The sequence below is a fragment of the Piliocolobus tephrosceles genome, chromosome 11 (genome assembly GCF_002776525.5).
Source record: "Piliocolobus tephrosceles isolate RC106 chromosome 11, ASM277652v3, whole genome shotgun sequence".
NCBI classification, from domain to species: Eukaryota; Metazoa; Chordata; class Mammalia; order Primates; family Cercopithecidae; genus Piliocolobus; species Piliocolobus tephrosceles.
Window position 1 is genome coordinate 116,469,366 of NC_045444.1, and position 13,131 is coordinate 116,482,496.

The window sequence follows — 13,131 nt, forward strand, 5'->3', positions numbered from 1 at the left end:
AAAAATTTCTTTTTTTATGAAGTGCTAGCAATAATACCTGATCATTTTAAAAATTGTTCTCATTTGACAAAATGTGAAAGTCAGCAGCACGCTTATTTTGGTTATTTATTGTCATTTTATTTTGTTCTGCTTTTTAAAAAATTCACTGGTCTTAGGATAACCCAAAATTCTGACAGGTGTTGGTCTAATGTCAGCCTACAGCTCCTCTTTCATTTTCCCCTTTGTCCATGCCTGCAAAATATCTCTGGCTTGTTCACACCAACCTTGTGTTTGTTGTATCAAAAGGGCCTATTTCAAGTGTTCTGCTTCTTTTTTGACATGGAGTCTTGCTGTGTTGCCCAGGCTGGAGTACAGTGGCATGATCTCGGCTCACTGCAACCTCCACCTCCCGGGTTCAAGTGATTCTCCTGCCTTAGCCTCCCAAGTAGCTGGGACTACCAGTGTGGGCCACTGCACCTGGCTAATTTTTAGTGTATTTAGTAGAGACAGGGTTTTGCCATGTTGGCCAGGCTAGTCTTGAACTCTTGACCTCAGGGGATCGCCTGCCTTGGCCTCCCAAAGTGCTGAGATTACAAGCATGAGCCACCCATGCCCAACCAAGTCTTCTGCTTCTTGACTCATCCCTGCTTCCAGGACTCTGGTGGGTTTTCTCCTGGGAACCTCTTCGTTGCTTCATTGGTTGCTTGTCCATGTGAGCTCAGGTTGGTCATTTTACATTGCACTCTAGGCATGTCATTATCCTGCTCACTGGCCCTTAATGGCTTCCTGTCATTTTCAGAATGAAGTCCAGGGTCTTAGCCAGCACAGCCATGGGGCCCTCACCCTGCCTCCTGCCACCCTCTGCTCCTGCCAGGTCAGCTCCTTGCAGCTCTCTGTTTGCTGTGTTCTACTGTGTCTTTTGCCTTTGCTTACACTGCTTTCTTTTCCAGGAATATTCTCCTTCTGACTCACCCATCACCTGGACCTTCCAAATGCCCCTTGCTTGCCTTTTGTGCTTGCTTGCCCCACCCCCTTGACTTGTCTCCCTGCCAAGCTCAAGGGCAAGGATTGTGTCACCTGACTTCATATACCCACCTTAACAGAGTGTCTAGCCCAGAGTTACCTCCCAGAAAACAGTGGCTGAATGCTTCCATATCCATTTTGTTTATATTTTTGAAAAGGAAAGTTGACATCCATTGCAATGGTCAGATTGGAAATGTTTAAAAATTATGTATCCTTGTTTATAAACTAAAAAGTTATTGCCCATCCCAGTCCTGACCCTCATTCCTCTGATTCTCATCTCCAGTGGCAACCGTATTAACCGGGTTCTGTGTGTCCTTCCGGAGATATTCTACACATGTAGAAGCATGTGTGCATAGCATGTGCAAGTACATATACTGGTACACACACCCTTCTAAAAAGCGTGTGGTAACATATTTCATATTGTTCTTCATCTGTTTTTTTTCTACTTCACAATATATTTTAGACACTTTTAAAATATCAGTACCGGCCAGGCATGGTGGTTCACGCCTGTAATCCCAGCACTTCAGGAGGCTGAGGCAGGTGGATCACTTGAGGTGAGGAGTTTGAGACCAGCCTGACCAACATGGTGAAACCTCATCTCTACTAAAAATACAAAATTAGCTGGGCATGGTGGCACATGCCCGTAATCCCAGCTACTTGAGAGAATCACTGAGGCAGGAGAATCACTTGAACCCGGGAGGCAGCGTTTGCAGTGAGCCGAGATTGAGTCATTGCACTCCAGCCTTGGCACTCCATCTCAAAAATAAAATAAAATATCAGTACCTATCAATCTTCCTCCATTTAAAAAATTGCCATAGGATATCAACGTATGGACAAATTATTTATTTATTTCCTAAGACAGGGTTATCTTGCTGTGTCATCCAGGAAGGAGTGCAGTGGCAGAAACACAGCTCACCGCGGCCTTCACCTCCTGGGCTCAAGCAATCCTCCTACCTCGGCCTCTCAAATGGCTGGGACTACAGGTGCACACCACCACACCCAGCTAATTTTTGTGTGTTTTGTAGAGACCGTGTCTTGCTATCTTGCCTTAGCAGGTCTCGAACTCTTGGGCTCAAGCAATCCTCCTGCCTCGGCCTTCCAAAGTGCTGGGTTTTCGGGTGTGAGCCACCACACACAGTGTAGATAATTGATTTCACCAGATTTTTTGTTCCCCCTCTGTATTTATAAATGCTCCATACTTATATACAATTTGCATTGCATGTTTATCTGTAGAAAAAAATTGCATAAGTGTAACTGTTTAAAATAATCAAAGAAATATATTGAAATATGCATGGTATAGGTAGTGTACTTGGACTATAATATAGGCCTCCATGCATACGGAAAAAAGGAAATAAGTGTGTACCTTGGGTCACAGGCTATAACATTCATTCATTCATTCATTCATTCATTTATTTACTTATTTATTTGAGATAGAGTCTCACTCTGTCACTCAGGTCAGAGTGCAGTGGCACGATCTTGGTTCATTGCAGCCTCTGCCTCCCAGATTCTAATGATTCTCCTGCCTCGGCCTCCTGAAGTGCTGGGATTACAGGTGCCCTCCTGCATACCTGGCTAATTTTTGTATTTTTAGTAGAGATGGGGTTTCACCATGTTGGCCAGGCTGATCTTGAACTCCTGACCTCAAGTGATCTGCCAATCTTGGCCTCCCAAAGTGCTGGGAGTACAGACATGAGCCACTACGCCCAGCCCATAAGAACATTTATTGAGCACTTACTGTATGTCTAGCATTCCACTAAGTTTTCTAATTACATTATTTTACTTAGTTCTCATAGAAATCTTAAGATGTAGATACTATTATTATCCTTATTCTATTTTATTTTATTTTACTTTTTTTTTTGAGACAGAGTCTTGCTCTGTTGCCTAGGCTGGCGTAATCTCGGCTCACTGTAACCTCCGCCTCCTGGGTTCAAGCAGTTCTCCTGCCTCAGCCTCCTGAGTAGCTGAGACTATAGGTGTGCGCCACTATGCCCAGCTAATTTTTGTATTTTTAGTAGAGACGGGGTTTCGCCATGTTGGTTAGGCTGGTCTCTAACTTCTGACCTCAGGTGATCTGCCTGCCTTGGCCTCCCAGAGTTCTGGGATTACAGGCGTGAGCCACCGCACCCAGCCATCCTATTCATAAGGAAGCTAAAGATCAACAAGTCTAATTAATGTGCCCGAGGTCATATGGCCAGGGACCTGATCCTCAGGCACCTGACTGCTGGACCAGGTGATAAATGGATACACTTCAGGGCTGTGTGCAGTCAGTACGTCATTACTGGGCCCCTGCTGTGGGCCAGACACAGTGGCAGGTTCTGGGGAGATGCACGTGTCCCTGCCTTTGAGGAGCTTACATTCTTGAGCAGAGCAAAGGAAGAATATGACTGGAAATGAAGTGGGAGAGGCTGGGGAGTAGCGGGCACATCTGCAGACACATGGTCAAAGGGTGGTTTTCATGGAGCCTGTTGGGAGTGGGGTGTGCAGGGTCACCTCTACAAGACAGAAAGGCTCCCACAGCCAGACCTGACTCCGTAGGATCACGTCTGCGTTAGAAGCATAAAGACACATGCCAAGAGCCAGACTATGTGGGGAGTCTGTGAAAGGGGCCCCAGCCCGGGGAGTCCATGGTGCTATTCCACAGCTGAGGTTGGAAGTATCCAGTTACACTTAATGCCACCAGCAATCAGGATCATCCAGCTGTCTGCCTTTGTTCTGATTCCATGTGATCAAGGCCTGGAGCCTGCAGCCTGGAGCCGTGGATGAGCAACCAGCATACTGGAAAGTGGAGTTCCACACTTCTCAGGGTAGAGTTCCACACCTGTCAGGCTGGGGCCAGTCTTGGACTGAGGCAAGTTCACCAAGGTGTGCTGCCATTTGGGCACCTGCCTGGGGGGCCTAGTGGCTTGCCCCTGATAGCACCAGGCCTTGATGCTATCCATTTCCTCCAAACTGCAGCAGAGTAAGCCTGAAGAAACTGCCAGTGCAGCTAGATGAGAAGGCTGAGGCCCAGGCTGGGAAAGGGACGGTCATGACAGGCATATAAACACATTCATCCTGGTTGTGACTCAGGAATCACCAGGAGAACGACTCAGGAAGAAAACCACTCCTCTGTCACTTTTTGGCTGTGGAAAGACACATTTTTCCCTATTGTCTGCAACCCCACTATGATCATAAATCCGGTGTCTGGCCAAGCAGGTGAAGCCCGTGGGGCACAGGTGAAAACACAGATGCCAGGCCCATCCCCTGAGCATCTGGCTTGGTAGATCTGAGGTAGAACCAGCACTTGTGCTCTTAATGTGTTTTCTTGTGTTACAGCAACCTGATTCTAAGGCTTTGGTCCAAGAATTTTCTTTCTTTTTTTTTTTTTTTTGAGATGGACTCTTGCTCTGTCACCCAGACTGGAGTGCAGTGGAGCAATCTCGGCTCACTGCAACCTCCACCTCCCAGGTTCAAGCAGTTCTCCCTCAGCCTCCCAAGTAGCTGGGACTACAGGCGCACGCCACCATACCTGGCTAATTTTTGTATTTTTAGTAGAGACAGGGTTTCACCATGTTGGCCAGGCTGGTCTTGAATTCCCGACCTCAAATAATCCACCCGCTTCGGCCTCCTAAAGTGCTGGGATTACATGAGCCTGCCACCACCCCTGGCTAATTTTTTTATTTTTAGTAGAGACAGGGTTTCACCACATCACCCTGGCTGGTCTCAAACTCCTGACCTCAAGTGATCCACCCGCCTCAGCCTCGCAAAGTGCTGGGATTACAGGCATGAGTGAGCCACTGTGCTCGACCTGGCCCAAGAATTTGACCAATCGATATTAAGGTAGTACAGATCAAATGTCTCAAGGGACTCTAGAAGGCCGGAAGCTTGCGGGAGGGGATCTCCTAGCATCACTGTGTGCAGGCAGTGTGCTGTGTTTAAATCAGCAGGAGGCTGGAGAGCTGGGTTCTGTTCTGTTCTTAGCTCAGCCACTCCCCAGCATGAACCTGGAACAGCATCCTTCTCCCTTCTCTTCTCTCAGCCCTGGTTTTCCTATTTGCAAAGGGAGAGTTTTTAAGCAGATAAGCCCTAAGATTCTCTTACTTGACAATTTATGTATGCAAAATTCATGCACCACCACCAGGGGGAGCTAAATCCATGGTTAGCTGGGCTTTGGATCAGAGTAGCTAAGAACTATAGAACCTTCCGTTTTGCAACCTGGCAACTTGTGCTAAGCAAAAGATCGTCAGGGTTTGGGAGTCATAGATGGGGGTATTTTGTGCACCAACTTATAATATGAGACAAAACTGTAAATATTTTCAGTATAAAATTTTGATGAGTCATAAATGAAGTTATACTAGTGGAAATTTTAGCTCTTTTGAGAATTATTTCCTTTCCCTCCAAATCTTGTAGTTTTCTCCCATAATCTCTATTACCAGACACATTAATATCCTGAAATGTACTGTGCTAGTAATGGGATAGTAATCCACGTTGGTGCTGGAGTTCAGATCTTTTAAAGGAGGGTCAAATGATCTGTTTTTCATATTAAGACATTTTAAAAGTTTTCCTTTGTTTATATTTAGAAGAGATTGTAATCTGAGTAGAGGAAGTAAACCTTGAAGGACTGTGAAAGGGGAGATAAGATAATGAATGACCTGTCTAACATCAAAAAGTTTTGGGATCCGTAGATACCATATGATTCATTGTTGCTGTTTAGCATAACCATTATGTGAATATAATAGCTGTTGCTTTGATGTTTATGCAGAAAGGATCTTAAGCAATTATGCCTTATTGTACTATTCATTTCTATTTCTTTTTTTTATTTCAAAAAGCCAATTTTTATTTTGTTGATCCTTTGTATTTTTTTATTTCATAATGTTTTTTATTATTTTTTTATTATACTTTAAGTTCTAGGGTACATGTGCATAATGTGCAGGTTTGTTACATGTGTATACTTGTGCCATTCTCTTCCCTTATTGGAGTACTTTTAGAAGAGCATGAAGTATGGAAGGAAGGAGTGGTGACCGCTTTCTGTTCAGAAGTGAATATAGTGGTGTCAGGAGGTAGAGATCACATTTACACATTTCTTCCTCACCAGGAGGAAGTCAGGACACAGGGGAGGACAGCACAACAGGGCTGGCCAGGGCTGCTGCTGTTTGGGATAGGAGGCAGGATGGGTAGGGGGAAGCTGGGTATGGGCCATGGAGGCTGTTCTGGTGCTCCATTATGAGGGGACAGCAATCATGCCTTTGTTTGTGTGAACCCGAGATTTAGCTCCCACTTACAAGTAAAGACATGCGATATTTGGTTTCCTGTTTCTGTGTTACTTTGCTTAGGATAACAGACTTCAGCAGCATCCACACTGCTGCAAGGACATGGTTTCATTCTTTTTTTATGGTGTGCCGTGGCAAAAGCTAACAGAAGAATAGAACATCTTCTACATTCAACACCAAAATTGCTCACACCTTGCAGGAATTGGAGAAGGTTTGGATCACATCACTGGGTGTAGCATCTTGATGAGTTGAAGGACTAAACCTTGAAGGACTGTGAAAGGGGAGATAAGATAATGAATGACCCGTCTAACATCAAAAAGTTTTGGGGTCCGTAGATACCATGTGATTCAGTGTTGCTGTTTAGCATAACCATTATGCTAAACAGAGTGCTTAGCATAATGCTAAGTGCTAGCTAAAGACAGAGAGAAGATGGAATGATGGTAGAGGGAGCAAATTATAAATACAACTCTGGCCAGGCATGGTGGCTCATGCCTGTAATCGCAGCCCTTTGGGAGGCTGAGGCGGGCCGATTTCAAGGTCAGGAGTTCGAGACCAGCCTGATCAACATGGTGAAACCCTGTCTCTATCAAAAATACAAAAATTAGCCAGGCATGGTGGTGTGCACCTGTAGTACCAGCCACTTGGGAGACTGAGGCAGCAGAATCACTTGAACCCAGTAGGCAGAGGTTGCAGTGAGCCAAGATCAAACCACTGCACTCCAGCCTGGTCAACAGAGTGAGACTCTGTCTTAAAAAAAAAAAAAAAAAAAAAGATAGATTAAAAAAAAAAATAGATAAGGCCGGGCTCATGCCTGTAATCCCAGCACTGTGGGATGCCGAGGTGGGCGGATCACCTGAGGTCGGGAGTTCAAGACCAGCCCGACCAACATGGAGAAACCCCATCTCTACTAAAAATACAAAATTAGCTCAGTGTGGTGGTGCATGCTGTAATCCCAGCTACTCAGGAGGCTGAGGCAGGAGAATCTCTTGAACCCGGGAGGCAGAGATTACAGTGAGCCGAGATTGAGCCACTGTACTCCAGCCTGGGCAACAAGAGCAAAACTCCATCTCAAAAATAAAAATAAATAATACATACATAGATAAATAGAGATGAATTGGAATTAACTAGAGGCAACAAACATCACCCAGATGTTGACAGTGACTGATGGGACTTGGCTGCAGTGGGGTGGGGGTGAAGGTGGAGAATAAGCACATTTTCCCTTGCGTGAGGGAGTGTTACCTGGTGTTAGCAGGAGCATGTTGTTTCTACTGCCATCACTGGGAAGTGAAAGTGTGTGCAGAAGGTATGTCCTTCAGATACACGTGCACTTAGATATTTGTGTCTGGCTCTTCTCCTCAAAGAGGAGGTTTCTCAAGGCAGGACCTGTGTCTGGCACAGGTAGTGTTTCTCCCAGTGTCCCACAGGCAGCAGGAGTTTGATAATGAGTTTGAGCGAGTAAATGGCTTTTACTTAACACGTGTGCTGTAACCCACCTCTGACTTTTCCCACTCACAGCTGTGCATGTCTGATAAACTGTGGGAACAGATAGTCCAGTCGACCTGCCACACCATCACTGCTGACGTGAGGGCCCTAGCGGAGGACACGGGCTGGAGGCAGCTGTTCTTCACCAACAAGCTCCAGCTCCAGCGGCAGCTCCGCAAGAGGAAACAAAAATGTGGAAACCTGAGAGAAAAGCAACCTTAGGCACATGTTTTCCTACCAGCAGGGAGCTGAGGCACGGCTGTGTTTCTCTTCAGTGTCCAAATCTCTTCCGTCTCCTTTTCTTAAGAACTAAGAGGTTTTGTTGATGCATGGAGCCATTTGAAACTCATAGAGGATTTGCACACAAATGCAGCAGAATCTGGCTCCCCAGTGCCTTGCTAGAGTCACCATAATTCTGAGGTCAAATCATGGCCCCAGGACAAGGGCTGCAAGACAGAGAGTCCCATAGGCCATCATCCTGCTTATCCCACACCCATTAGAAAAGACGCTTCTATTGTATATAAACAAACAATAAATGATTATTAGTAGGTTTTTATTAGACATGTGTTTTATCTAGGCATTGGAAAGGGTAATGGTGCTTTTGAATTTTTTCCTGGCGTTGTGTCATGTGAGTCCAGCCATGAAGCTGGTGGCTGAGTGTCCCCACCAGGAACCGTGAAGGGTAGGTACCACAGGAGGCACTCGGGGTGGGTGCAGCTGCCTTCCCAACTTTGCTCTGCTAAGTCCATATTCAGGGCCCTGTCCTTGGGGGCCCAGGATGCCAGGCTCCATCCCCACATGTAGATAGCTTCCGACCTGGCGCTGGAGCATGATTGGAGAAGTGCAGGCATCCTGTTTGCGGACCTTGCTCAAAGTACAACTTCCCAGGACTACTTCACATTGTTAAATAAACCTAGAAACTTTTTTTTTTTTTTTTGTATTTTCTTTTTAGTAGAGGTGGAGTTTCGCCATGTAGGCCAGGCTGGTCTTGAACTCCTGACCTCAAGTGATCCACCCGCTCCGGCTTCCAAAGTGTTGGGATTACAGGCGTGAGTCACTACGTCTGGCCAAAACCTATAAACATTTCTTAGAAAAATGCCGTTTCCCCAAAGGAATGAGAACAGCTACCATTTTCAACAAGGGTATTTAGGAAAACAGGCTATGAGTTAACTTAGTAAAAATGTAAATACGGTTTGCATGCTGTTAACATGGCAGAGGGGTAAAAAGAATACAGTCCTAGGGGAGAAAGGTCACTTCACTGGGAAGGGTTACTTAACAATGTTTTTCTCTCTGCACTTTTATGATTATTAAGTACCCCTAGAAAATGAACTCCTAGCTGCAAATAATCTAATGACTCCTTTTAGGTTACAGAGCGAAGTAGCTTTCTACGTCCACATGACCTTATAATATAGCCTTATAAATTCTTCTTTCCTGCAACCTCCATTTTCCTACCTAGGAAAACTCACATACCTCTGGTGCCAGAGAAACTGCCCAGGATGATGCACCAGGGCCCCGTGGACAATACAGAAGTTGTGGACTCTGGCTCTTTGTCCCACCTAAGTCCTTCCAGAAGGGCTCTACAGCATGGCTTAGTGACATTAAAAAAAAACTAAACCCATGGAATACCAAACAAGATTTTAATCTTCATTCACACACCCTTAGAACCCAGTCATTGGGCTCCCCGGTGCCAGTTTGAGACCCTCAACCTAGCCCTCCCTGCTCTCGTTGCTGGAAGTACACAGTCAGAAGTTTTCCGTGACTGTGAGATTCAGTGCAATCTGCTTCCCGGCACATGAGGACCCTGACATAGTTATGTCTGGATTTAGTCCAAGAACAGAGCAAAGCTTTACTTGTCAAGAGACCCAGGCCTCATTCTCCACTCAGAAGAGTCTGCTAGGGCGGGTACAGGTGACCAGCAGGCAGCTCAGAGCAGGAGGGCACGTGCTCTGCACAGCTCTGGCTGCCTTGGCTCTCCCTGAGCTCGCAGACTTCACTCATGGCCTATTTTCAGTGACAGAACATAGGTTTTATTGTGAGGATGCAGACACGACCACAATTATGTATGTCAACATAACTTCATAAATATGTAACTGTAACTTATTTGTAACATCAGTGCAAAATGATTAAAGTTTCACGTGTAGTGTTTTATCAACAGATTCTGAAAGCTTATGGACATGCGTAATAGTCGATTCAACATGAATCAATAAGAACACAAATATGGCAGTTTGAAAACACTATATACCTACACACATATATATTATACTTACAATATACACTTATATATAGTATATAATAATATTACATATAAAATGTTATAAAAATAGATGCTAATGTAAATAAAAATAAGAGCTATTAATATGTTGGACTATTCTTAAATAATAGCTAAAATAATACAGACTATTCAATTATTTCAATACTTACTTGCCCTAATAATCTGAGTGCCTTATTACTTGATTATAATTGTTTTTGCCAAAATAGAAACAATATCATCAAGTGAACATCCTGTGTGTCCCCAGCATCCTTAGCGGTTGAAACACTTTGTCCCTCCCTCCCCCATCTCATTTTCCGTGTCCATGTGACGATCCCATAACGTGGTAATAGGCAGCGATGGTCTTGACTTTCTGCTTCTATTAACAGCTTTCATGTGGATGGATAAATCTGCTTTATGTCTTAATATTTCAGAGTGAAATGCCACACAATTTTTTTTTTTTTTTTTAAGGCAGAGTTCCATTCTTTTCACCCAGGCTGGAGTGCAATGGTTCAATCTCAGTTCACGGAACCCTCTACCTCCTGGATTCAAGCGATTCTCCTGCCTCAGTTTCCCTAGTAGCTGGAATTACAGGCACCCGCCACCAAGCCCCACTAATTTTTGTATTTTTAGTAGAAACAGGGTTTCACCATATTGGCCAGGCTGGTCTCGAGCTCCTGACCTCAGGTGACCCGCCCACCTCAGCCTCCCAAAGTGCTGGAATGACAGGTGTGAGCCATAGTGCCCAGACTTACAGCATTTTATAATCTTGCTCTTTCTTATCTTTTCAATCAAACGTGTTTCTACTCTGTTCTCATTTGCCACTGTAATTATACAATACTGAAAATTTCTGATTGTTTATATATTTAGTGTTATAAGAGCAATGTATTAACAATAGAAAATATGTATTTTTAATTTATAACTAAATAATAAACATATTTCACTTAATGTCAAGTTCTACTACTACTTTTTTCCCAAACAGGTTCATATAGTATATGCATTAAGCCTCAGCAATATAGAATCCAAAATGTTTTCTTTCTTTCTTTCTTTCTTTCTTTCTTTTTTTTTTTTTTTGAGACAGAATCTGGCTCTTGTCACCCAGGCTAGAGTGCAATGGTGCAATCTTGGCTCCCTGCAACTACCGCCTCCTGGGTTCAAGCTATTCTCCTGCATCAGCCTCCCGAGTAGCTGGGATTACAGACACATGCCACCACACTGGGCTAATTTTTATATTTTTAATAGAGATGGAGTTTCACCATGTTGGCCAGGCTGGTCTCAAACTCCTAACCTTGTGATCCACCCACCTCGGCCTCCCAGAGTGCTGGGATTACAGGCGTGAGCCACCGTGCCTGGCCTAAAATGTTTTCTTTTACTGAGTAGGCCCCAGAACTAAGGCTGAGATGATCATGTGGGGAGGGACTGCAAGCAAGGGTAAGGACAATGCATCAGGTACCACTTGTCATTGTTTTGTGAGCTGCTTGTGTACATAATGGTCATCAGTCTTTATTTATTACCCCAAACTGGCTCCCGAGATGCTGAAGAATAATATAAAACAACCTTACGAAAAAAACATGTGCATCACAGTTTTTTGCTCTTGAGTTTTAGTATAATGACCTCTATCTTCAGTTTGTATTAATATACTGTGAGAGAGTATCCAAGCTTTTCAATTATGAGTAGTTGGTTTCAACTTGAAATGGATGTCTTTGATGTCATGTTAAAAACATCAAGTGATGAAAAAATATCTTGAAACAAATGACAATGGAAACACAATATCAAAACCTATGGGATGCAGCAAAAGCAATCTGAGAGGGAAGTTAATAGCAACAAATGCCTATATTAAAAAAGAAGAGAGACCCCAGGCCAGGTGCAGTGGCTCATTTGTCTAATTACAGCACTTTGGGAAGCTGAAACGGGAGGATCCTTTGAGCCCAGGAGTTCAAGACCAGCCTGGGCAACATAAGGAGACCCTGTCTCCACAACAAATAAAAATATTAGCCCAGCATGGTGGCACAAGCTACTTGGGAGGCTGAGGTGACAGGATCACTTGAGCCCAGAAGGTCAAAGCTCTAGTGAGCTGTGATCACACCCCTGCACTCCAGGCTGGGCAACAGAGTAAGACTGGTTCATAAATAAATAAATAAATAAATACCCTAAATAAATAGCCTAACATTACATCTCAACGAGTTAGTGGAAGAACAAGCTAAATCCAAAGTTAGCGGAAGGAAGGAAATAAAAATTCCAACAGAAAAAATCAAATAGCAGAAAAACCATAGGAAAAACTCAGTAAAACCAAGAGTTAGTTCTTTGAAAAAATAAACAAAATCAGCAAACCCCTAGCTAAACTAAGGAAAAAAAGAAGACTCAAAATCAGAGATGAAAGTGGAGCCATTCCAATATATGCCTCAGAAATCAAAGGATCATAATGGACTATTATGAATAATTACATGCCAACAAATTGTATAACCTAGAAGAAATGGATAAATTCCTAGAAAAGTATAACTTACCAAGATTGAATTGATGAGAAATAGAAACCTTGAACAGAATAACAAGTGAAGAGATTGAAGAAGTAATTAAAAACCTTCCAGTGAAGAAAATCTCAGGACCAGATGGCTTTCATGGTTAATTTCTAGAAACATACAAAGAAGAGTTGTTACCAATACTTCTTAAACACTTCTGAACAATAGAGCTAGAGGGAATACTTCCAAACATATTTTATGAGGCCAGCATCATCTTGATACCAAAGCCAGACAAAAATGCAAGACAAGAAAACTTCAGGCCAGCATCTCTGATGAACACTGGTGTGAAAATCCTTCATAAAATATTAGAAAACTGAATTCAACAACACAAAAAGATTGTACATCAAGAGAAAGTGAGATTTATGTTCTCGTGGTTTCCTTCGTTGGGGGTAGTAGGGGAGGGGATAAAAGGATTGGGAAGGTGATCGAGTTTGAAATCTCCTTGGAGATTCTGATATGCTCCTCTGAGTAGAGTTTATTCTCAGCGCCATCCTGTTCTTTTTTTCTTTCTTTTTTTTTTTTTTTTTGAGATGGAGTCTCACTCTGTCGCTCAGGTTGGAGTGCAGTGGTGTGATCTTGGCTCACTGAAACCTCTGCCACCCGGGTTCAAGCGATTCTCCTGCCTCAGCCTCCC

General features: G+C 43.7%; 1 protein-coding gene across 1 annotated transcript in view; it reads left to right on the forward strand.

Moving 5' to 3' along the window:
* Positions 1–10,153, forward strand: part of FBXO36 (F-box protein 36) — a 97,096-nt gene extending 86,943 nt beyond the window's left edge. Inside the window, exon 5 of the mRNA XM_023193927.3 lies at positions 7,767–10,153. Coding sequence (XP_023049695.1) covers positions 7,767–7,955 — 189 coding nt within the window. The 3' untranslated portion in view covers positions 7,956–10,153. The remainder of the gene's footprint in view (positions 1–7,766) is intronic.
* Positions 10,154–13,131: the final 2,978 nt, after the last annotated feature.